The sequence below is a fragment of the Daphnia pulex genome, chromosome 2 (genome assembly GCF_021134715.1).
Source record: "Daphnia pulex isolate KAP4 chromosome 2, ASM2113471v1".
Taxonomy (NCBI): domain Eukaryota; kingdom Metazoa; phylum Arthropoda; class Branchiopoda; order Diplostraca; family Daphniidae; genus Daphnia; species Daphnia pulex.
Window position 1 is genome coordinate 9,995,052 of NC_060018.1, and position 27,443 is coordinate 10,022,494.

Here is a 27,443-nt window from a genome sequence, read left to right on the forward strand (position 1 = left end):
TGCTTGACATCAGCAGGTACTGACTCCACATCACCAGGTACAGGCTCCAACGGAGCAACAGGTCTCGGTGTACCAGCTAGATTTCGTCGTCGCCTTGCTTGTGCCACAGGCTGCGCCTAACCCTCGAGTTGATCTTGTTGGCCTTCTTGAATTTTCTCTACTGGAGCGGTGAGCTACAAATAACAGTAAACTTTTTAAATCAAAATGCACTGATTAATATGTATCAATGGTTACTTACATCAGGTTCCGTAAACGATCTAGTCCTAACGAGAAATCTCCACAAATCTTCCGCATTACGATTTGACGCCATGTAGATCCTCTCGTTTTCAGCAATTTGGGAATCTCGTCGACGCTGATACGGTGTCTTTGGTTTGACGTAATCCGCTCCTTTGAGTTTGTCTTCTTGGTAATCCCTAATTTTTGCATTTTCTGAAACTTTTAGGGCATCTGCGGATTAGAAAATTTGAACTGTATACTATCATAATTTTGTAATATTCTAAAACTAAATTGACTTACATATAAAATCCCAGAAATTCAAATGGCTACCTCCACAGCGTTTATTAAACCATCTGTGCCATGCCTCTACGATATTGTTGGTGCGGTTGGGCATTTGAAAAACGCTAAATCCTTCCTTAGTTATGATGTCTATCCAGTAGTTGAAGTAGTAGTCCATGAGTCGTTTGACCGCAGCCTGGATCTCGGCCGATTCTCTCCTAAGGTCGTCTCTATAGGTATTTTTGATATTCTGTAGGTTTAAAAACAGATTTAAAATAAGTTAATCAATGTTTTTCTTTTTAAGTTTGTACCTGGTATCCTGCTAAAATATCACCTGCTGGTAGGAGGGCTAGTGCGATGAGTTCTTTGACGATTAGCCAGACTGTTGGTGAACTCCGGTATGCGCACGTGAGGCCAAATTTTTGTAACCTTCTCCAAATTGCCTGGTAGAGTAGTACGTGTGGTTATCAATTAATGGTTATGCCTATCAATTCATCTTTTTTTGTTTTTTATTACCTGCCCGTAATGAAACCAACAGCCGATTGCTGTACATCCCACAAAGGCTTGTTCACAGGAAGACTGTATGGCGTTTTCAAAATCTGACATAAGATTCTCCACGTTGAGATTCAACGTTTTACATTAACTGAATTTTTAATAAACGTTATTTGGCAGTTTCAGTCGTACGTAAAGTGGCTGATGTGAAGAGTAAAAAGTTGCTTGAAGAGTATAGGAAGACTTCGAAAAGTTCCTTCAGCTAGCAATTCAGTTGTTTTGGCGATTTCGGGGAACAGCTTCGGCGAAATGAACACAAATGCGTCCCCTCCGTCGTTGGTTTGAACTCGGCCTTGAAAGAAAACGCCACCATCAAATGCATCATTGTAGAAAACAACAATGTTTACCCGTTCACATACACAATGTTAATCTAAATTTTTACCTATATTCAGGGTGCTCCATTAAAAGTTGTGCTGCCTCCTCAATGGTTGATAGAATCCGCGGTTGCACACTCCGCTTCGCCCGCTGGATGCGCTGCTGCAACGCGTCGTTATAGCATACAACAAGCTCTGGAAATTGCCGACGAATGTGATCGAAGATCTCACTGGGTAGATCACGAGAGACCAAGGATTCCTGGGCCACGGCGTTCACAAAGGCTACCTGATGCTGCAATTGCAATTCCGGAGGATGATTGTGTGCTGAGCCGTCTCTGCGAAACATGCCGCTTAGTATATCCTTCTTGAGTCGAGCGTTGCAATTTCTCTTAGTATTCTTTTGGTTTTTGCAAATGAATATTATATCGTTCAATCTGTAAGTAATAATGAATTTTTTTTTTTAGTTCAGAACATTACTAGTACTACTTCGCTGTATAGTCACACGTACAACTAAATATGTGGTTTATTTACAGTACTTACGTGATCTTTTGCTTGTGATAATTATATCCTCGCTCGGAGTTGTAGCGGATACTGGTCCGACGGGTAGCTGTAACTTCTTCAACGACAGGATTAACATCCTCCTCCTGCTGTTCACCATTCCACATCGTAAGATGTTGAGACGGATGCTGGATGGATGCTGTGCAGAAGCTGGACGGATCATCGAAAGACGCTAGACGGATGATGGACAGAAACTAGAGATGATATGAGTTCTTCTGACTTTTCACTGTCCTTTTATACACCAAGGAAGTTCCAGCTCTCCTGCCAGTGCACCATTCCAGCTAATGCGCTGCGACCGTATGATCCAACCGCCGCTGATTTCCGGGAACCATTCTTGTGATCCTTCCGTCGCTGGGTTCCGGAAACAGCTCAATTGATCCACCCGCTTGTTAACACTCCTATGATCCAACCGTCGATGTGTTGCAGAACTGGCCACAGTGACCTTCGCTATTCTCTATCCGCTGTCATAGCAACTAGCTGTCTACATTAGTCTTACGCGGCAAGTCCATTTTCTGTTGGATCCCGTCCGATTATTCATCAAGTAACACTCCGTATTTTTTAGCTTTCTAGTTATAATGACAAAATTTTATATTTATTCTTTTCCCGGGTTTAATATGCAATGTAAGATTATAAAACATTTTAACCCCACTATTATAACTAAAAGTTACAGCTTGATTTTTTTCAGCATGACCATAACCCACTACCGATTTTTTAATAACCTAAGGTTTAAATTCCTGAAAAGCGACGTCATATCCTTTGATCGAAGAGGCCAAAAGCAAAGGGGCAAAAATTTTTTGATTCGCGTAAGATCCTAAGAGTGTTAAATGTTTGAACAATTACTTGGCTTGCGTCGAATACCTTTAACTATGCTGCAAGCACGTGACGTAGCTTTAAGTCTAATACTTAATGATAGTTAATATGCATTTTTATAATTAACTAATTTTTTAAAAATATCTTGCTTTAATCCTTTTAACTTTTCTTCCTCTGTAGTCTTTTGTAAAGCCAAAAGTAGTAAGTTCTGCTCTGCAATTTGCAAGTTTAATTTTGCATGATTATAATCAGTTTTTGCTTATGTAGAGGGGAAGCATTTCGTAAAATAAGTGACGATATCTCAGAAACGTTAGAATATGTTCCATTATCATTTAGAGTGATACGGCATATAAGACCACGCTGTGCTTGTATCAATTGTGAACATATAGTTCAAGCCTAAAAGAAGGAAAGATTGATTTGTATGAAACCGCTTACAAAATAGATTGTAGAATTTGCTTGTCATTTAGGAAATTATTCCAACAGTTCTTGACAGTAGAAAAACCTGATTTTGTTGAAGGTCACTAGAAAGTAGCACATTTAAGTTACAATGTAGGTGTAGCTTACTTTATTGTAAATAGGCAGCTAGTAATAAATGAATCTTTTCAATCTGTTCCATTACGATTTTTATTGCTTTTCGAATTCAAGCTACACCATTGTTGCCTAGAATTTTTTTTTAAGAGGTTGCAAATAGGGGGTAGCCAGTGTCGCCATCTTTGGGTAGCCAGTGTCGGGTAGCCGGTGTCGGGGTAGCCAGTGTCGGCCTTATGGGTAGCCAGTGTCGGGTAGCCAGTGTCGGGGTAGCCAGTAACGACCCCCCAGGTAGCCAGTGTCGCGGGTAGCAGGAGTCCCCATGCCAAGGAATACTGTTCACTCTTAAATCAAATTGAGGGCATGGTTAGGTATTCAACACTGTAAAAAAAATGTAAAAAAAACTTATATTTCTTCATTCCATACTAGTGCGCAGAGCTCATCTTCAGCTAATTTGACTTCTATCTATTGATCTACAGCATGGAGTGGATCAACCAATTCCCTTACTTTAAAAACACGAGAGGTTCACGAGTTCAATCTAGCTACTAAGGAACAAAAGGATCTTGTTTAATTTTCTTTCAAAAGTTTATTTTCGTTGCTTCTCGAAGGAAATTATTGAAGTGATAATCTTCAATGCAATGATTTCATTACTAAAAACTACACCAAAGAATCTCATTACCAAACCCCCTGATCGACAATAGAAGTGCAAGGATAGACTTAACGCTGTGCACGCCCAACCTGGCACACCTTATGTACAGCTGAGGAAGACCTTATGCCTGTAATCATCGATATAAGTGTTTAACTTCACACCACACACACTACCGAGCCATATATGTAAATTTGAAAAGGAGTGGAACGAAGTAATCAAGAACTAACTAAAAACAAACAAACCAAATAAAAACGCTGTAGGTAGCTACATACCCTATACTCTGCAATGATGAACGCCAACAACCAATACTTTTCCCCGAAGAACAGAATATCACCCGAGATTCTCAAAAACCATGTTGGACAGAAGAGCGCAAAACAGAAACAAAACAAGCAAGAAAAGCATACCAAATTTGAAGATCTACCCTGCTCGAAAACGAAAAAACCCATGTCAACAAAATTTAAACAGAAAAAAAGAGTACTTTCCTCTATTCTTGAAGCAAAGAAAGGTAAGTGGGAGAGACACATTGAAACACTGGACGATGGAAATGAAACACTGGCGAAATTTGCAAAAACTGTGATAAATTGATGGAGAGAAATCGTCTACGCCCTCCTCAATAACCGCAACGGTGAACAAATAACATTCCCGTGGAGAAGGCAACCCTCTTCCTGGAGCAGTTTTCCCCAAACCGTACACCATACCACAAACCAAGCCAAAAAAAGGAACCAATTAAGGTTTAAATAAAATTGGTTATTATTACCTCCATGAACATTTTCATATATGGGTTAAAATAATATTCATATATAATTTTAAAATATATGGAGAGTGTCATTTTAAATAAAACAGAAGTCAAACATGAACAACTTTCTTGTGTTCACTCAAGAGTCTTTCAGATCCAAAGACTTTGCTGCATATGCCACATTGTAAAGGGTGCTCTAATTTGAAATTAAACATTTCAAGATTGTAATTTAAAATCAAACATAAGATCATTACCTGCATAAAAATTTTTCTTGTGTTCATTCAAAGATGTTTTAGATACAAATACTTTGCAGCATATATGTCACATGGTACAGTTTTCTATAGTTTTAAATTAAGCATTTAAAGATTGTCCTTTCAAATCAAAGAGATGATCATTTCTTGCGTGAAGAATTTTCTTGTGTGTTATTCAAGTTTGTTTTACATATAAATACTTTGCTTCATATGCCACATAGTGAAGTTTCCCTTAATTTAAAATGAATTATTTTAGTTTTTTTATGAAATATAAAAGCAGTATTTCATTTTATGTAATCTTGTAAATCAACTTAATTTTATGCATTACTTGCAAGTTTTTGCTCAGATTGTTTTTGCAGCTTAAATATTTTTCATCAATTTATAACAAAATGTTGAAGTTTACTGAACATTTTGTAATGGGAGTTTTACGATTATTTTAATTGATATTTTCTTCCACAGAGTTAACTTTAAACATTCCTGGTCTGAATTGACGCACTACAAAAGTCAGAAAAGGTATTATTAAAAGAAATGTGTTGCCTAATAGCCTAATAGGCCACGCCAAGATGCTGAGTTTATTAGAAATTGTTTCCCTCTTCTTTATTTTCTTCAGATAAGTTACACTCAGTCGTAGTCATATTTTTTAAATGCAAACATCTTGGGTAAATATAATATATTCATTAATTACTCTGAGCTTTATAGGAGTTCATCAGTTCTGGTCGAAACTGAAGTTAGTTTACCGCCAAGCCAAGTAGAGTCAGCTGTCAAAATGACAATCTGTTCTATTCATCGCTGCAAGAACAACAGTTGCAAACGCAGTGGTATGCGTGGGTAAAACTTTAATTTGCCGACAACTAAAATGCAAACTCTCAAAACTCAAACAAATTACTAGGATGAAGAATGCAAAAAATGAGCTCTCATGACTGAAGAATATGTTCAGCTCATTTGCGTGGAGATGTTTATACTTCACTCTTAAATTCCAATTGAAAGAAATCTATCGAGATGTGGTAATCATATGCATTTTAAATTACAGGAAAACCATGTGATGACACATCTTGATCGCGCTTTCACCATTTTTCAATTTGTGAATATCTATTAGATAAATGCTTCTCGATACAATAGAAGAAGGATAAGAGATGCTCACCTTTAACACGCATGTTTAAAATAATATAAGTTTTTCAAAATTGTTTAGTTAGCTGAAGATCCGTGAAGCAGAGAATAAGGAGTTAAGAGAGAAAAACCTTTTTTCTACTCGTGAACTGTAATAAGCCACAACTCTAAACTATAGTCAATTTTTTGTTTTTTGTTTGCTCCATGCAATGTCTTGTGTTGTAGATCCTACTTGAACGAACTTTTTATAGCAAAAAAATGTTTCTCATCTCTGAACCTTTATTTTACATGAGATTATTTTACATCGATAACTTATTGTGGAATATTTTTGGATTGTTATGGTTTGCGTTTAGTTATGATTGGGAGATGTAATTTTGTCTTTGGTAATGATTTTGCATTCACTGATTTCTTGATTTTTAAAGGACTTCTACTCCATTTCTGGCTGTTTCTTATACTATATATGTAAAACAATGTAGAAATTTAGCGATTAAACATTTGAAATACCAATATTTCCTTTAGTTCTTCTTTCTGTGACGTGCAAAAAGAAACTGGAAGATCGGTTTATTTATAATGCTTTTAGTATTCATTTATGTTTACTACCTTAAGTTTAACTGCCTTGTTCTTCAGCAGCACTCAATCCTACTTACTCTGCTCTTCATCAGACAACATATAGTAATACTTCTGTTGAGTCGTCCAATTTTTGGTTTTGTTTTGCTTGTATTTGATTTTTATTGGGATTTGCGCTGTGCATCATTAACTCCCCTTATTCTAATGAATGGGTTCTATAACACACTTTTTGTTAAGTTAAACTACATTATAGCAAATTATTGAAATTAGATGCTAAATCAATCCATCAATTCTTTTTTGCAGTGCATGGTATGTTATTGATTGCGTTCCACCGAAGAGCATTCACCTACATGTGAACACACACCACCAAGTCTAAATATTAAAATTATTATTCTTTTGAGGTTGTATTCACAATTTTTTTCAATTTAAGGCGACTTAAATGGCAGAGAAAGCTTCAGCTACACCTACGAACAAGGAATAAGAATTTGAAACAAAAAAACGAAAATAAACTGCGAAGCGTAAATAAAACACATCAACTTTGACCTTGACTGATGTAAATGACGAAGAAGCATATGCGGACCACGACTTCTCACAGTTCGACGAATCAGGAATATCATCGTCTGTTTCTCGTAAAATACTCCAAAAACAACAGAGCCAAAGAAGAAGAGCATTGGAAATATTTTAGGAATGATGGGCATGGAAAAATCTCGAAAGGTTTTGTCTGGTCAAGACAAAAGGGAAAGATGTGTATGTGAACAATAAATATGAAAAAGAATATAAACCACAAATTTGAGACTGTATCTAGAGAACCATTACAAAGAAAGAAATGAAGTACTCCTAAGATTTTGAAAAGAGGGTGTCTGAGAGTAATCAATCTTCAGGATCAGGATCCGGCATCGTGTACTTCTTCAAATTGAACCAAAGTGATTTAAAGTCTCCGTCTTCATCTACTCAACCCCGTGGAAGGAACCCTTATCCTACTAAAACAGCTACTTTCAGCCCATTAAAAATTTATTTGACTAGACTAGCTGGATGCACCTCGTCCCCCACCCGATCTTGGATCTTTGCAATTCGTCAGGAGAAGAATTCAGTTTATTTATGTCATACACGTCAACGATGTTAAAGAAATCATTAACTGTTTTGCTTTCCAAAACACTATCGTTACGGTACACAACTATTTCGCCCACGTAATCTTACAAACTCGCTTTCGTTCCAACCCCGATGTTGTTCCATCCCAAATGACATCCTATCAACGTTAAATTTTTCTTTCTTTCACTAACTGGATGACAAAATCGAAGAAGCGACAGAATTCGGGACTGTCACATTGTCTAACCAATGGTCATCGAACACGTTATTCGGCTGCTGTTTTGAAATGTAAAAAAAATATACATGCTTCAATGACTATAAAAAATTAGGCACTGTTCTTTTGCTTTGCTAATTCTCACTGTATTTGTTAAATGCAATTTTTTTAAATTACAAAACTATCCCCTCTCCCCCCCCCCCAAAAAAAGAGAAATTAATTTTTTTTATTTATTCTTCTTCCCAGGTAGTACACAAAACAAATCACTATTCAGAAAAAGACGTTAGTCTGAATATGTCGCAGATTGGATCTCAGAAGTCTTCGTTTTTCCTCAAAGCAACGTTTTTCCCCAAAACCTTTTTCCATTACTTCCAAAACCAATAGAAATCCATCACAAACCTCTCTCTTTTCCCATTTTCTCAAAGTTCAATGGAAACAATACAAAATGAATTGATATTTCAGAACTCAATGTGTGAACGTGAATGTGTGTAACGTAATATATCCCATTTTACAATTAAACATTACCGACTAAAACAATCCAAAAAACCGTTACCAACTCAGTTATTGCGTATTTAAACAAAACAAACATCTCTACATTTCATTGGCAAGAGAAAATGTTTCACAAATCTTGGCATTAAGACGCATTAATTGTGCAATCCACTTGATCACATGATGACGGGATAATAACTGGGTCATCGCACGCGGGACATTTGATCCATCAGACCAGGGTGGAGGGGGGAGTAATGAATAGAATTTAATATACCGCAAAAGAAGTAAACCATACTTTTTGATTGGGAAGACTACATTATCGCTGCAGTTTAATATTTCTTTTTTGCTACGAAGATGCATTGAGGCGGAGATAAGACAGTGTTGGGAAAATGGCGGTTGCTGGTTTGGGTTTTTCTTTTTTGTCATGTAGGAAGAAGACTATAATGTCTGCGGCTGCTTGCTTTCTTCAACCCGGGGATGAAAAGGGCAGAAAAGGGGTTTTGTTTTGGTTGGTTGGTGAGAATTTAGGTGCGTCTGCCTTGGCATCTAGGATCCAGGGGAGCCAGATTTAAGGCTGACATCTGGTCTTCCGAATAAATTATTGGAGGACCGTCATGCACCGGCGGGGATGAATACTGTGTTTCGGAGCTTTTGGATTTGATTTTAAATGGAGATGAAGAGGGGGGGGGGGGGAGGAGATGAGGTAGGTTTGAGAATTATGCGATAAATCGGAGGCCCGTTTTGCTTAGGTAAGCTGACAGGAGATTGTTGAGTTTAAATTGAGTTTTTGGGCTGATTGAGGGGTCGAGGCCCAGGAGCGTTTGAGGATTCAAGGGGAGACAATTTAAGTTGAGGAAACGGACGAGATTAAGGCGATGAGCGTGGTGGGTGGGACAATCGATTAAGACATGTTTTGTAGATTCGATGGCTGGGCAGCCAAATCGGCAGCTCGGGTCAGCATCTTGGTCAATGCGGTGAGCGAAAGCGTTTAGATGATTGTGGTCGTTTCTCAAGCGGTGAAGGCAAGTTGATGTTGCTCTGTCTTTGGAGTGGTGCCATAGGATGAAGCCAGGCTTGGTTTTCATTTGGACGCAGGGCTTTTTGCATTTGAGAAGGTGAGCTAGAAGCGATTTTTCCCAAGAATGTTTCGATGACGAGATGAGTTCCCCTGTTGATAGGGAATTTTTGATTAGGCTTCTGGAGGGGGGGGGGGGTCGCTGTCGTCGGAAGCGAGGTTATCCGCTATTTCATTACCGGTAATACCGAAGTGACTGGGAATCCAGTAAATAATTGTTTTGGTGCCACTAGAAAGGAGACAATTAAGGAGATTTTTGATCTCCGAGATGCAACAATGAATTGGAGGTATGGGGGACGAGAGGGCCTTGATGGCGGAGCTGGAATCTGAAAAAATGTGAAAGCAGGGGGGAAGTTGGTCTAGAGCGTAGATTGTTTCGAGTGCTTTTAGAATTCCGTAGAGTTCGGCGGTGAATATACCTGAACCTTGGGAGAGGAGCCAGGATTTAGAGCAGTTAAGAGCGGGAATGAAGATGGCGCATGTAGAGCGAGGAGGGCTTGATTTAACAGAGCCGTCGGTGAAGATGATGATGTCGGGCTGGGGTATATTTTCCACGAGGGAGTTGAAGATGATAGAGGTGAGCTGTGGATTAATTGAGGCGGCTGATTTTTGGAGAGGGAACCATTTGGATTCGAAGAGAGGGGGAGACCAAGGGGGAGGGGGGATGGAAGACGGGTAGATGATGTCAGAGGAGAGGCTAAACAGGTTGTGATTCTTTAATTTAAGATTGGAGCAGATTGAGAGCAGACATGGGGTGCATCTAGTTGGCCATTGGTCGGAGGATGAGAAAAAAGCTTTTATTGAGTTGAACGTTAAATTTCTGGGGTTTGAGCTGAGGTTAATCACATATTTGGAGGCGGGCCATTCTCTTCTGTAGGCGACGGGCTCAGTATTTGATTCGGCGTAAATGACTTCCGTAGGAGAAGAGGGTTTTGAACCGAGGATGAGGGGTTTTGTTTTTAGTTCAAAAGTTTTGATTCATTTGTTTTGATGGTCGCCTCGTGATCCTTGTCGACGATGGTACAGCCACACAGCGGATCGTCCGTGTAGTACTCACTTCCGTTCCCTTGGCTGGGCAAGACTGGGGAAGGATCGGACATGTAAACAGATTTCGTGGAAATCCCAGTGACGCCTTCGATTAGCTGTCGGGTCCAGGTCACTCCGCTGCCTGGAAACGACGTCAGTGGCCATTTTGGTAAACTCTCCCTCTCTAAGAACTGATTGAGACATTTTATTAGTGTTAAATCTTATCATATTAGTTTGATTGAACTACTTTAAACTTCCGGCAGGCCTGCGCCGTCGAGTCCCTCGCTCACCACAATCCCAATCTAACCGTCAATGTCCTAATCATGAGTGGGCGAATCAACACTAGCCTGGTCACGCTGAAAAAGCTGAAGGAGAAATACAACAACATTCACCTAATCAGTTTCAATCTGGACAATTACATGGCCAAATCTCCGCTCAAGTATTGGTACCATCGCAACGGCTGGAGGGACGGCCCTTTTCACGTGTCTCATCTCAGCGACGGACTTCGATTCTTGACGCTGCACAAGTACGGCGTATACTTTTTCGATCTGGACGTGATATCCGTCCGCCCAGTCACCGACTTGCGCAATTTTGTAGCCGCCGAATCGAACGACTATCTCGGCAGCGGGGTCCTCCATGCGGATTCCAAGAATCCCGGGAATTGGCCGTTAAAGATTTTGCCGCCAATTACCGGCAAGTTGAACATTGACATTATTTTTCCTCCAAAATATTCGAATTCGAATTTTTGGCACAGGTCCGACGTATGAGGCCACAATTGTCTCGCTTTGCTGTTGCGGGTCCTGAAAAATTGGTGTAAAGCCCAGGATCTCCTGGAGATGGACTATGTCAGTTGTCACGGGTTCAACGTTCTTCACTACTCGTCGTTTTGCCCCGTCGACTATTCGGTTGCGAAGAAAGAATTTTTCATCCATCGACCGGCCAACCAAAGTGTACCTGCTTGGCTCACCGACCAGGTGGTTGGCGTTCACACCGTAACAAATTTCACAGTTTTTTTTTCACTGTAACCAATTTCACATTTTTAACCGTTCACAGTGGAACAAGTTGACGTACAACAAACCCATTTACAAGAATTCGACCCATCGTTACACTTTGCTGGCCCGAAATCATTGCCCGTCTATTTTCGCTATTGCTCCCGAAATCTTTTAATTGCCAATGACAACTTGTCCGGCAGTTAATTATATATTTTAAAATTGTAAAAATAGACGTAAACAGAAAATTAGTTTATTTGACAGTAACATTTTAGAACACGACACAAATAAAGATTAATGTTTACTAAAGCCAATACTTTTTAATTTTATGTTTGTAAAAGTTTATTGTTATTCAATATGCAAATGATTGTCGTTGTACTACGCAATTTCGTGGCCAAACGATCCCCACAATCCAAGTTCGGTGAAATCGCCGGTCGACTAGGGATTGTATTTCGAATCGAAGCGGATAATTCCCTTTCTTTCTAGCGTCCGTAATATTTTCGCCCATTCGCGGTACTTGTAAATTGGATCCCGCTAGTCCAGATGGACTTCGATGCCGAGTTGGCGGATGTTGGACAGCATCCCGGACTCGATGATCTGCGGCAGGGCCAGTCATTCGTAAAACTCGACGTCGATTTTCAAAAAATCGATGATTTGACGGCCGTGACGATCAGAGGACAGCGTCTCGTAGATGGGCGATAGCGAAAGCACCGTCCAATTTTCGTAAATGTTGAATTCGTCCCGGTTGCTGAGCCCCCAATTTTAGAACTGGATGGCGGGATGGCTGGATCTTTTAACACAGGGGCCATCGCACCTTACACTTCTCCCAGAGGGGGGCGCGCACGTCGTTTACAGCTCCCCTAGGTATAGAGATAGGGAAAATGAAAAAAATTTAAATAATTCATAACTAAAACACGAAGATTGGAAGAAACGAAGAAGGAGGGAAATTGTTACAGGATAAGTAAACATAAAGACGGGCTATCGAATGGCGCAAGTCGCGACCAGCTTCGCCGTTCGAGAATGGAGGTATTAGCCATTAAAGTTTTGTTCTTTAAATGAAGATTGCGTAACCTTGCCAATGACTAATCAGACTCGGACACAAACCAAAAAATTACATTTTTTTCTCCTTTTTTTGCTTTTTGTCCGATTTCAATTGCTCCATCCGCCGCCGTTTTATTTACGTTTTAGTGAAAATTCCGCACAACGATTCCGCAAAAACCCGGAAATTTGGAACGACAATTCACGCTCAACCACTGATCCAAAAAATTTGAAAATTTCACAGTGTTATGTAACCATTACTTACAACACACAGTATTTTTTTTATCAAAATCGGTGAGGTACCGCGACAAAAAAAAAATTGAAATACCATGGAATGGCCCACCAGCGTCATTGGATCGGATTAGATAATCTGCGATAGTGCGCTTTATAAATTGATACATACATACACACATACATATCATCTTTATTAACATTTATATTTTTTTAAATTAAATTTTCAGAATCTAAATCGATTTCATTTCACGTGTTTTCAATCTCGGATAGTTAAACTACTTTTATAACTTTTGTAACACGGTGTATTTTTTTTAGTTTATCTTTTAAAAATGGCAGAGAATTTTGATATGGATTCTAGTTTTTCCTCGGGGTTAGATACTAATTTCAATTCAAAAGTGCTTCCAGTGTTATTATCAAAAGGTGAGATTTCTACTTCACGTATTGAACAACACTACTCCCTACCAGGAAATGAAATGGAGAAAACGTTAAGTGAACTAGCAGAAACCAACAATGACGATGATTTACTCTATCCTCCATCGGTAATGCAAAGTTCTGTTTGTGTTGCAAATTGCAAGAATAAGTGTCGGGGGAAATGTGCTCAGTGTGGTAAAGAAAATACTTTCAGAAGATATCTTTCCAAACCAAGGAAGGAAACCAAGTCCAGCATGGATCCAGACACTTTTAGTGCTATCCCGCACGAATATTTGTTCGCAGTAGGAAGACACACTGCCGGGAAAACAATGCATACCTTTCATCGCTTCAGATGTGAAGCCTTCTACTACAAATAGTAAGTTTATCGCTACTCTTTTTTACGCTACTCATTTTTAAATAAATAATGTTTTTTTGCAGTTTGGACCAAAAAGGCTTTATCAATGTGGATTTTCGTCAAAAATTTGTCACTACCTTTGACGCTCATGCCGATGCAAGAAGTGCAATTTCCGAAATGACAAAATGTTGCACAAATTCACCTAATCAACCAATGAGCAACCTTGCTGATGTGATGCTGTCGAAGTATTAGCCGGGAGCTCGTAACTAATTTATTAAAATTAATAAATCATACTATAACTTTCATATGACTTAATTAGGCTGATTTCATTATCAAAGCTGAAAAATTTGGAATTCCTACCAAAGCTCTAATTTTTTTTGCTATGGTTTGGAGTTACTTATGACAAAGGACGGTGGTGCAACAAAACCGTGCAATGTTTTTTTTTTCGGGGAGGATTTCTTGATGGCCATCATGAAATATACGGAGGAAAGATTCAGTCCATTGGAAACTCCAACTCCAACCGTACATGGATATCTAACAACAATGTTTAACGCTAATTACCTATTATTAAGTTTATCTACCTTACAATAGCTATTTTTTTTAAATAGAATCCTTAAAAAGGACCCACAGAGGGGATTATCCAGCGCCACAAGGAGGACGATCAAAAACTGTTGAACAAATTTATATTAATTGATGTCTTTTTCATAATTTTTTTTTTCATTTTAATTTTTCCTACTTCCATCCAAATGGCCATTGATTTTTCTCCTTCTCATCTCAGTTGAGGGAACGTAGGTATCTGTGGAGATTGGTTCAACCTTGAGGAAGATCTTCAAGGGAACCTTGAGAAGTTCCTCCTTCCCCTCCTCCTTTTTTTAAAATTCAGTTCAATTTCATATTCTCAATTAAAGTCAAACAATTTAAACTCAATACATTTAGAAAACCAGAAATTGTGTTTCTGGAAAAAAATCCATGTATCTTACATAGAAAAAATTATTTTTTGTCACTCTGTTTGTCACCATCATGAGGTCTTCTGATTGGTTGGTACAACAACCATCACCCGCTGGCAGTTTGAAATTCAAATTTTGTGCCAAAGTAATGTTATGAAAATAAAGTGTGGTATCCCAACTTTTATTGAAAGCGAGAATCGGAGAGATATTCTATTTACGACACGTCATCGATATTGAAATTCCGTGTGGAGGCATGTCAGATTATCAATTTTTATTACCTGAAAATGCATACAGGAAATGCTTGTCAAACTCAATATAACAATATCAGGATTGTTTAATAGTCCACAGAACAGTATTCGGCTGCGAATGAAAAAAATGCGCATTAACAATAGAATACATAAAGTTCATGATAATTAAATTAAAACGCGTTTTCATAGATGACCGGATAATACGAAAAACTGGAATAAACGTGGAAAATTGAACGCCTGCCAGACGGCGCTATTTGATTGGTACACGACAGTCACGTGACGGCCAGAGAAAAACGTGAGTTCGTGAATGAGATGAGCAACTATCCAGAAGATTCTACAACGATGATTTGCGCGCCACCTAACGATGAGCTCTTGGTAGCCCGGGGAATCTTCCCGGGCCTTCATATGTAACACCAGCGAGTAAAACTCTACCGCTAGGTGGCAGGTCGATCGGATACCCCCAACCAAGTGGCTCATCTCTCTGGCTCTAGTGAGACGAACCGACCAATGAGAGCCTTACGGGTGTTATCCATCTTCCCATTTACGAAGGGAGCTCTCATCTGAGAGCCTAGGGCAATAAAGGGGTTAATAGCGGCGAAAGGAAACAGATGAAGCTCCACCCCCAAGGTAGAAATGGACGAAAAAGACGCTAGTTTTCGCAAGAAACCTTAAAATTAAAATAATTAAATCAGACAAACGAGAAATAACACCTCTTTCATTGTTATACATAGCATAAATCAATATCTCCTCTATATAATTATGAAAACGGCTTGTGAAAATTTTCGCAGCCGGGGAAGATATTGATTTTTAAAGAGGGTATCAAAACTTTATCCTTAAATTAGTAACCTTAAACTAAATATATTTAAAAAATAAAGTAAACCAAAAGATAGCCCGTGAAAATGTGAATAAAACTATGTATTTTAAAAAATTAGATTATCAAAAAATGGGTCTATAAATTAAGAAAAACAAAAAACGCACGGAAAAAGTGGACTACGGCAAAATGAAAAAAGTCAATTTTCGTTTCGCTGTATTTTAAAAACTAATTGTCCAGAATGGGAAAAATTTTCGGCTGGATTGACCCTACTGGCCTACTCTCGTGAAACTCTGTGCGTCGAGTTGGTCTATTTGCTGGGAACAGCATACAAACAAAACCTTCAAGCCTTAGGCAACGTTCACGTAATACGTAGTAAAAATGGGGAAGGAGTTCAGCATTATCACTTGTAGTAATGTGGGGGAGGGGATTTCGACGGTTTGATACGTAGTAAATTGAAAAAAATTAATTCTAAATTTAAAAATATAAAAATACATTATTTTAGAAAAAAAAATTATTTCTTGCTCATTGATTTTAATTTTTCAATGCTGCATTGCTTCTCTTGTTTATAATTTTTTTTCTTTCGGTGTTGTTTCCTAAAGGAATTGAGTTAAAAAATGTATTAATATTTTAGGGGTGTCATCATGTGAACTACAACGTAGTTTTAGGGAAGGATGGTCAGCATAGTACTTATATCTACTACGGCGGGAGGGGGTCGACATACAGTAAAAACCATACTACGTAGTATGTGAAAGTCAAGCCTTTATTGTATGCCTCCGTCTTTTGATTTCAAAAACCACAAATATTCCTTCGAGTTGTGTGTAATGCCCCGCGGAGCCAACTTGCCCCGCGGTGTCTACTAGCCCCGCCCCTCCAACGATGGCCACCACCTCCGCCTACGTCACAGCCGTGACGTCAACACCAGCAGCCCACGTCACCCCCCGTGACTCATACCGGAATGCCATCCACCGGAACCGCCGACGCTGCACGCTGACTCGGTGGTCAGCTCGGAATACCGGCCCAGCTCAACCAGCCCGCTGGTCCAGCTCAACCAAGGCGCTGGTCCAGCTCAACCAAGAAGATGATCCAGCGGGATCACTTTCGGCCTCGATCAAGCTCCCTATATAATCTGTATGTATCACTATGTGTCGCTCTCTCTGCTGTACTCCCCCTTTGTTGATAGGACACGCAATACAAGCGCTTACCCTTTGCTACTCATCTCCGCGTACTCTCTGTAAGCACCCCAGACCGGGCCTTACATGTGATATAAGAAATGATAGATTTTCTTTAGCATGGCGAAAAAGATTGGTTATGAGAGCTGCGTGATTTTGCCAGAAAGTGAAAATTCGCCACGGACTGTTGCCTTAATTGCAAGCCGACCAGGATCCTTGGCCAAGTTGTGTCAGTACGTGAGAAGCTCCTTGAACAAGGGGCGACTTCAAGCATTAGCTATCCACCACACGGACGAAGCTTCCAAGAAGCTGTCGAAGAATCTCAAGCATGGTGATGCAGCAGCCATTCAAGCTACCATGCCTTCATACAAGAGAGGAAAACTACCTCCCAGCGCTCAACAGCGTGATAAATATAGACCAGCAAGAACGATAAGATGGCCGAAACAAAGTTACTCATCGACTTCAGAGATGGCTGCTGGAATTGTGGTGCACGAACGCGTTGTAAGCAGTTACAATACTGTCCCCAAAATTTGACAACTGCGGCCACCCTAACCATAATGCAAAAGCAGTATAACCAGGATTATCATAGTGACTAAGCAGAAAACAGATTAGTTTTAGATGAGAAATTTAGTCTATTTTCCAGTTAAAACTAATAACAATCAACAACAGTCCAAGCTCACGCATTACCGCATTGCAGTCTCCAGTGCCCAGGACGTCACAGCGCAACCCGAACCAATCATATAACCACGGCCGTTTGCACCTGGCCATGCTTCTCTGCATTCCAGAAGCAACACATACACCCGTACACTCTCTGAGCATGATTGGTGGCATTCCAGGACAAGACATTACACATAAGACGATATACACGACAACTTATACCTACCACGACCAGGGATTCGGAAAGGGAAAAGCACCAAGCTCAGTCCGTCCAGGTCGGCGTACTCCCCGAAACGAGCGCAAACCTTGACGTCATTCCGGAGGCGCTTTATGTTCAAAAGTTCCGCAGTGAGTCATTACCGCAGGGCATCTAGCCCGTCAATGCTATTAGCAGCAACATCGTCAGCATCGGGATTTCTTACGCCTCCATTGATGAAGATCAAGTTCACCGGCCAGTGTGACCACACCAATTCACGTTTAATTCTGATTTTATCCCGCTGATGAGTGAGAGTTCGAAGTTTTTTTAAGCCCGACGATTTTTAACGGCCAGTGCCGGCCAATGGCTGGACCGGTCTTTTTCATTTGAATTTCGACGCTCAACCATTGGCGATGAGAGGATTCCACCCAGTGTCAGTACCTCTCCTGCTAAAGGTGAAAGCCGAACTTGACGCCTTGGGTGAGGCCAAAATCATCCCCTGAGTGATTAAGCCAACAGCTGGATACAGTGCCCCTTTTTAGTTACGTTAACGGACAATTTTTGTTAGAATTCTGAATTCAAGCAAACCATCCACGAATTCCCATGGCTCCATTCAATCACCGACATCCGGTCTTGTTTTGGATTGTGCAAAAAGGTTGGTCATTTCTCCGACCAGCTGTCAGCGGCATTGGACCCTTAATCTCCGCTACTGAAGACAGAATACACCTGGAGGTGGGTGCAATGGCCCGATGACGCATTCAACGAGGAAAGAATTCTTCTCTCGACGGTCAGTAATTTGGCCTTTTATGATCCGTCACGGCCCACCAGCCCCACACGAGAACGCGTCTAGGCTCAACGGTCACGTGTTTTTATTAAACCAGCTCGACGTTGCATACTTTGCGCGATTGTAATTGCAAGGATCATACGAAAATCCTGTGGAGCAGATGCAAACAAAATATATTTAAAAAATATCTTGTAAAGGCTAAATCACACTAATGCACCTGTCTGATGAACTTACCTAATAAATGTTGTCTTAAAATAATTAATGCGGAGTAGAGGAGAGTGGGGGTGTGTTACAGTTGTACAATTTACAATTGTATGTGTACAATGTATACAAGATTTTATTCCGAATCCTTATTGCTCTATGACTCATTTGTGCGACAGAATGGCGAAATATGGAAAAGCTAAAATGCTTATAGCGCTCAACTCTGCCTTGGACCAGTAAATAGATTAGAAATGAGTCAAGATTATAAAAATATTAATTTATGTCTTTTGTTCACAGTTTAACTTTTTGGTTCATCCCAGATGAGCCAATCGCTTGTATACTGAATGAACAATTTCTCAAAATTACGTGTTGGAGCAGTACATTATTGTCACGCCAAGCAGCGAAGAAAACGAACATCAAACCAGCTACTTCGTAAGGCCAGTTCCAATAGTTGAATCTAGCCTTGATGATGCTTTGGAATGTGACATAACAAACTCTGGAACTGGGGGTTTGGAATACCATGAAGCACTGGGGCAAATTTTATAAGTAAAATTTGACAAAAAACAAGTGAACTATTAATGATTTTAGATAAATTTCATAGAATGTCACGCTCTTTGTTTGATCCAACTGGGAGTCAATCACCGTGAAAAATATCAAACGAGATGATCAAGTTTTGTGGCGTTGCAAATTTTTGCCAAACAAGATGATTGTCCAGCAATTGCAATACAGCGTACTGGTCATATTTATCACACTGTGAAGAATACACCTGCAAAAATAAGAAACATAAAAAATTAGACTGACAATGTTAAATGACCGTGTGAAACAACATTGTAAAGCTAATCATGTGTATCTTTAGAATTAATTGTTGAGCCATGTTTGTTGAGCGGCTGACAGAAGCCTTGTAAAAACTTCGAAAAAGAATGAAGCAGGTTAATTTCTATTTCAAAACAGATAACATGTTTAGCATGGTTGCCTTTGAAAAAACTAACTATAGCAAAATCCCTAATTCTAATTGGCAATAAAACTAACAAGCAATGGGGTATGAAGAATTCCAGCGTTCCAAGACAAAACGTCGGTTTTTATTGTTCCTGGTCGTGCGTTTTGTTTAATGACGAAGTTGATTTGGCTGGAACAGAAATATTTCGGCCACTGGTGCTGCTCGGCTGTTATTGAATTCGCGAACTGTTCGAGACACGCTGCTGACCTTGCGATTGGGCAGAAAAATTGAGGAGTTCTGCAGGAAATTCTGCTCTCCTTTTCTAATCAATTCCAACACGAATTTGTAATTTAAATTGACATCTGTGTCTACATAGGCATACAAATTACGCGGAAGATCGAATCATTTTCTTTTGTCAATTTGAAATTGAATATTTAGTTATCAGGTGTAGATGCACCATACTGTATGAAAGTAACCCCCCCCCCAAATAAAAAAATATATATATCCATATATATAATATATATGATGTATATGATTTCATCATGCTTAAACTCGTTCGTCTATACCTCTTCTTTACAAATTAGACCTTCCAATGAGTGAAAAAGAGTCAAAGACTAAGTAGTGTACAGCAAATTTGAATTCATTTTTACATATTTCAACGTAGGATAAGATTGTAAGATTACCATATGTTAACTTCTCTCTCTCTCTATCTTACATTTCAACAGTCAGAATTTGGAATGCCTATACAGACAGCGATTTAGTGGATAGCAATTTTTACGAGGTAAACAGAGAAACAGCGGAAAACTGAATGTCTGGGGACGTAAGATCCAGTACAACAGAAAATGCGGAGCAAGGAAGTAGCCAGTTTGCTGCAAAAGTGCTTGGGAAAAAAACACTAATAGCCGCACGAGTGTGAACCACCGCATTGGTGGCAACTGGCCCACAGATCACGGTATCTTTAATTAAGTGAGACGCATCGGACAGCAAAGCTTTGGTACTCTCGTGATGATAACAGGCGTTAGGTAAAGTAACCGCTTTTGGATTATGGGCACAATCGGTCTCTGGCTGAAGGCACTGGTCTGGGAAAGGAAAATCGATATGATGAACTGGATAAGCTGTAAAATCTTGAATATCCTCAGAAGGCATCTTTTGAACATTATTAACTGGCCATTATTTTACATTCCTTCGTGGACAAAAAAATCTCGTGAAAGTCTTTCGAGACCAGCGATCCGCCACTTTTCCTTGTCATCTCATTGATATTTTTTAAACAACTTGTGTGATTCAATATTTTTGGGTTTTGCTACTTTTCTCCAGCAGTTTAGTCTCCATTTCCCTAAATCAATTTAGTTGTCAAATTAATTAATTATCCTTTTTTTGTGCATACTAATGGCTTTTGATTTTTGTTTGCAGGACTAGTCAGATCCAGTTCTGTGGCCGTTGCATTCAACCACGGATCAAACCGCTCAGCTCTGATATTATTTATCAAAATCATCTGTATTTTCATCTATATACCGATAAATTTTTCGATTTTCATGACAGTTTCGCGCATCGTCAGTTAAAGGACTGTTGTTATCCATTGTGTAACTAACTGTACAGTAAAACTTTTCTTTCCCTTTTCTGAATTTGTCAAAGACTCGGTTTTGGTTTGCCAGGCGGACGGCAGCCGGCAACGTCCGCGAGTTTCGACTATCACTTTTTCAACTGCGGTAGCCGCAATGGTTGGTTACTTCTCACAGTTTCCGTATTGAGTTTTAAAACGCAAATCAGCCGAGCATCCAGCAATCACCGAAATTGTTTTCTCATTTTCCCATCAAAAGATCCAGAAACACTATTAAGGTTGCGAAGCCAACTTCTCGTTGTTCAGACAATTTCCAAAATATCTACCTAACGAACTTGCACAAACTTTTAAACTATGTGTGTCTGTGTGTATATTTCGTTTTGAGTGTGACAAAACACATATTTCGAGTGCAGGAGGAATTTCTTTTATTATCGATAGTGTATTGAGTATTGAGGCACTTGGGAAGCTTCTAGCAGTGGAATTCTTTTCTGTTTTGCCAAAATAAGTAAACGGCTAGGGAAAAGAAGAAACTTTGACGTCATGTTAAAACAAAGTTGTGTAATTTCTAGTGATCAAGGAAATTGAACACAACACACACAAGGTATATTGAATCCAACATTCCCCACCGTTTTTTAAATTCTCTATGTACACGAGACGAAGAAATGGAATCGTTTTCACTCTAAGCAATATCCGCACCAAATTATTCGTTTTTTTTTTTCATTTGTCCCTAGTAGAGAGTTCGATGTTGAATGAGTTCTTCTGTTTTTAACAAACACAAAGAAATTATGCCTCTATCAATTTTTTTATCGGCAATCTGCTCTGAACGAGGATTATTTTTTTTTAACTACAGTGTCGTACAGCGTTTGTTGAATCAAGACGGGGCTTGTCAGTTGAATCAAGACATTTTTGCATATTATATCGGGGATTACGACGACAATAGTTACAGCTTTGTAGAGATGGAGGAGACTGTTAGGGCATACATCATCATGCATTAATTAAAATAGAAGGGGGGGGAGGAGGAGGTTCTTTTGATACGTGGTGCGGGCTCGTTCTCCGACAACGATTTGACTATTTGATCTCCACGAAAAACAGCCCTGCTCACAGTTTTACAAAGATACTAATCACGTAATCAAATGAAAATGAGTAGGGAAATCTCAAAATATGTGAAACAGATAGACAGATGGAGACATTCATGTTGTTGCTTACGTTTACCAGTCAATATTTGATTTTAGATTTGCAATCTGTCGTTTTTTAACAGGGACGCAGTTCGTTGCAGTTCAGTTGCATTTCTGATGCAGAGCAGCCCTCCAATGGATGAGTCACGTGATGCAATGCTTCCAAATGGATTTTGACCCCATAATCTCTTCTAGCACTCATGCACCGAAAATCTCTCTACAACTGTTGATACTACAAAAGGTAGGACTGATTTCCATGACATTTTTTTCGTCATTTCAAAGATATGTAAAGAGACCGGAAAAGTATCGAATATTTCTGACTGTTCATTGTGGGTGGGTTATACCGAGGCTATTGTCAATACTCGTCTAACACTCGAGGAGTGTTGTTTTTAACCTTCACTATAACGTACCTTATGTTGGCTGCAGAAGTTTGTGTTTGTACTGTTTACTATATGTCCTATCAACGTTTGTCTTTCTTCTTCTGAATGGACAGACAATGAAGTCTAGTCTTTCTCTCTTTCCAACTCTCTAGTAGTTGAGTCGCACTCTCGCCTTATCTCGTCCTAATTCTATTTCCTCACTACAAACAAAGGTAATACACAGATTCCATTACAACAGGTTATGGGCCCAGAACGTTTATCCGATTAGTTTCAATATAATATGTTTGTAAATCATCTTCATGATCTGATGTGCAATTTATTCACCTTAAAATCTAGAAATTATCATAGCCGTGGTTGTTGGTGGTCATGGTACTGTCCTATACTGCAAAGAAAACGAGTCAAATTCCAAAGTTTACCGGCATCGATTTCATTTTTTGGAAAAGCAAGTGTACATTGTCGTTCAAGTACACATATTGGATGGAATACTCAATGGCACCATTGAATGTCCAGCACAACTTCTGGATGATAACAATGCCCCTAAACTTAATGAAGATTGAAGACCAACTCAAGAAGCAGCTATTTTAGCCTGACATGATTTGGATCTAATAGTCAAAAATCTTATCTTCGGCACAACTGAAAAGGGTTGCTTGATTTTTTCTTTACTTATTTCATGGTAACAATATAAAAAAAATTTATATATATTTTCCCAAATACAGGAGTTAGAAGAACCCTGTTGGATTGCACATCTTCCTCTATGATGTGGAATCGTTTGACTAATATAATATATGAACAATATAAGCAGAGCGCTCCAGAGAACAAACATGTTTTAATTGATCGCTTTTTTCGCTACGAGTACGAAGAAGGAAATGACGTCATGGCCCATGTCTCGACAAAAGAGAGCTTGGTCTATCAGCTTCGCAATATCGGCACTATTCTTGGTGAAGACCATTTAACTACCAAAGTGTTAATGACTCTTCCTGTAACATATGCAAATTTCCGAGAGACATGGGCTCTTTTGCCTTCTATTGAGCAAACAAAAGAGAAGTTGTAAGCAAAGCTTCTACTTGCTGAATCAATGTATGCCCATCGTGAATCTCAAAAACAAAAAGGACGTGACACAGCTTACAGCCTACTTACACAGCTCTACTTATCTCAAATCAACGTCGCTGTTTTAATATGGGAGACAATCTACAAAATGTTTGTTCTTTCTGTGGCTATAGTAATCATACATTTGCAAACTGTCGTAAACGCGAACGTGAGCACGGTGATTCCCAACAAGATAATTCCAATCAACGAACAAATCAAAACCGCGAATGCAATGCACTTATTGCGGTTACGCCAATCATGTTGTTACCGTTTGTCGAAAATACATTAGGGTGGAAAAAGAAAAGTCATCTGGCGATTCTACTGCTACGGGACGGACACGGACTACTACTGCTGCTCGGGATTTTTTCCTGATTATTACAACGGAAAATACGATGGATTTCTTGTTATCTGTTTCCAATCATCATAGCGCCCTCGCCAACCAATGGGGAAAGGAAAAAGTTGATCTAGTCTGTATTGTCATCCGCATATTTGGCAAAAGACCCTTCCCAACCTGGGCTATTGTCTTGGTTCTCCCGTCTGATGCTTGATGGAATATTTTATTTGGATTGAACATTCCCAGCTGGATCCCCATATCATAAGCGAGATTTCTTCTTTTCCCTTTTCCGTCATTCGGATCTACCAAGAATGAATCGAATTGACAAGTAAAAAAGGAGGTAATACGTATAAACAGTGAAAGTTTCTCGTCAGATTCATCTAAAAGCTCGGAACAAGTGTTGGAATACTATATAGAAAGAATGAAGAGAGAGAGAGAGAGAGAGAGAGAGAAGTAAAAATCATTGTATAGTTAGAGAGAGTAAAAGCCACAATCACACGGTCGGCGTCAATGTCATAGTTCTTCTTTTCTTTCTACATACCTGTTTTAGACCTGTTTATAAAATTGCCTTGATCTTTTTTCTCCTAAGAATTACTGCCAAAACAACTCCTTATATTTGTACATTCGAACTGGACACAATAATTTCCTAATTTTGTCTTTACGAGTTGATAGACATCCAACGGGAAAAAGGATGTAATGAAAAATTTTTTGGAAAAAAGAGGGAGAAGGGATAATCTAGTGATAATTAAGGTATAATAGGAAACCGGCGACAGTTAAGATAGTTGACAATCTTTTTCTGATTTTTGTAAATTAAGGCAAATACCAACTACAGATACATCAACAAAAGATTATCTATAACAGCCCTACATTATTTTTAAAATTCCGCTTCAAATCGTGATAAAATGTCGCCAAACAATAGAGAACCCGAACTTGGATAACCTAAACTAGGTAAACACTAAACCTTTTTTAAGTAACTTTTAACATTTATAACAAAAATTTATTCAATTTCTAACTTTCGTATTTCTAGTGAATTGGAGACATATTACTGGTCTAGAAGAATATGGTTTCCTTGAAGCAATGGAATAGAAAGCTACTGTAAAAAGAAAACAATTGAGCTTGTGGGTGTGAGTATTATGAGTTTTTCATGAATAATGATTTCATTCTTTATTGCTATTCTTGGTAATCCACTTCCGTTAGCTCGATGGTTATTGGACACTTTTTTCCAAACGTTTCTTTAACCTAAGCCAACATATCGAAATGGTGCAACCAAATGCCCGAAGTCGACCAGTAGTGACCATAATACTTGAAGGTCATCCAAACCTTTCCTTAAGCATTACCAACATCTTAGAGCTATTCAACTTCACAATAAGGGAGTTCAAGGTTGTTACTAATCGATTGAAATCAAATAACGTAAAAGAATCGGAGCGGAAAAATACGGTGACTAATGCACGAATGGTGCGTTCAACGCAGAAAACAGCCAGACTTTGACGTCACTGGCCAATACCACCGACAATTCAGATTAATCCGGCAGACCAATCAATGATGTACCATTATGCCAAGATTCCCGGGTTTGCTGATGTTGATTATTCGATTATTAAGAGAAAATTTCACAGTGAAATCTTCTGCGTAGAGGCGAATACATACTTTAACCTTACGGTTTTGTGCGACACAAATAAAGAGGTAACGTATTGCTTCAGCATGCATCCAGCATACATCCCCACATTCACATTTTCATTTTCCTCAATCCGTAAACATATCGCAAAGACGGTGGTGCCGCCGAGCCAAGAGGTTGTCTGTCTCACATATCCGGTTTCGTGGTAGAGGACGGCAGACAGCTCTATCGCTGCTCCATTGGCTATCCCCTTTGCCGTTTTCAAACGCTTGTAAGTTATTTTGTGTTTGTGTGCTTCTTCTTCGTAGACTTTCGTTTCGTTTCAATGTCTTGCAATATAACTTTACTTTTCCACACTTATACTGGCGATGTTTTGCGAAGTGGCACTTTGAAATCACTATCTGGAACTTGTACGTCATTTTTAGATTAGAATTTACGTGTAAAACGATGGATGACGGAAAACAAGCCAAAAGAACCCACGGATAGGGAGACCAAGCCAATGTATTTCAGCTCTTGGAGGAACGCTGGGACAAGTTAGCAAAGAAACTTACATCATTTATAGGAGTCTACATAGAACGTACCTGTGAATAGTTTATAGAGAGAAACCCTACACTTAGACCGGATAGTTTGAATATGGAACTGTCGAGAAGACTGAAGCTACGTTGGCAGGTACGTCTTTAATGTAAAACTCTTTCAAACCTGTCTAGACACATCAGTCTGCGCACACGATTGCAACGTGATACCTCCAAGATGAAAAGCTGGATCTCGGAAACTGAGACATCGATTGCGGTTGTAGATACTAGGGTCAAACGCATAGCACCGACTACTTTTCCAATAAGCTTTATGTTCACAACACTAGTAAACTGACATTATTAAATTTTTGGAAATTTCATTATTTATAATTTATCATTTATAATTAATGGATGTGGGCAGAATTAGAGTAAACATGTTCGGATTATTCGACCGACTGCATTACTTGATCTAACGGCCCAAAGATGGTCTTTCCCCTCTTTAAGTGTTCCCCACGCCTTCAACATCCGACCCAAAATCCCCCCTATCTATTTTTCTCGAAATTGATATTGTGCCATGACAGCGTTCTGTAGGACTGCAGAAATCAAAAAGGTGCTTTGAAGTGTCTGACAAAACTCATTTAACAAAAAATGAATAAAGTGAACAATGATAGCTTTAAGATTAAGTGTAAAAATATATTTGGATAAAACATCTTCCATATTAACATTTAAGGTATATTTTTATAATCTGTAATTTGTTGCTGCTACTGTTGAGTTAAAATATATGTCCTCTCAACAACGCGATTGTTAGGGAAACATACATACAATACAAAGTATTTTTTTACGATCACAAAATAAAGCTAAAAGAAATAAAGTCAGAAGCCATTTTCTAACTAGAGTATCAATTATTTCCATGGGGAAAACAGCGCAATGGTCAAGTCCTACACAAATTTCAGTCTTTAACCTCGTTGATGATGATTTATCAGCTGCTCAAAGGCTAAATTGTGTATGTCCATAGCGATGCGTGCTTCAAAAAACCTAGGACGTAACAAGGTACAACAAATGTTGTTTTTGTTTTGTTTTTGGTCTTCAATAATAACTTTGTTCAATTTAAGAATAGTGCGTGCACGTTTACTGTATTACACCTTGGCCCTTTTTGCGTTTCCTATTCACTGTCTTTGTCTGAGCGATACATTTAAGGGATTCTGAAACCACAAAAGAGAAAGAGCTATATACACCTTCTAGAATGACGTGGAGGCTATCGACACCTTTCTTTGCTACACATTCATGATCAGTTATTCATCTCCTTGTTTAGAAAAGGGTTAAACAATGCTAAATAAAGAGGAATTTAG

The 27,443-nt window shown here is 39.1% G+C and overlaps 1 protein-coding gene across 1 annotated transcript; it reads left to right on the plus strand.

The window, feature by feature from the left end:
- The first annotated feature begins 10,780 nt into the window (after positions 1-10,780).
- Positions 10,781-11,624, plus strand: LOC124207680. Its single transcript, XM_046605252.1, has 3 exons — positions 10,781-11,218; positions 11,282-11,449; positions 11,511-11,624. The coding sequence occupies exons 1-3, from the start codon at positions 10,781-10,783 to the stop codon at positions 11,622-11,624; spliced, it is 720 nt and encodes a 239-aa protein (XP_046461208.1).
- The last annotated feature ends 15,819 nt before the right edge of the window (positions 11,625-27,443 follow it).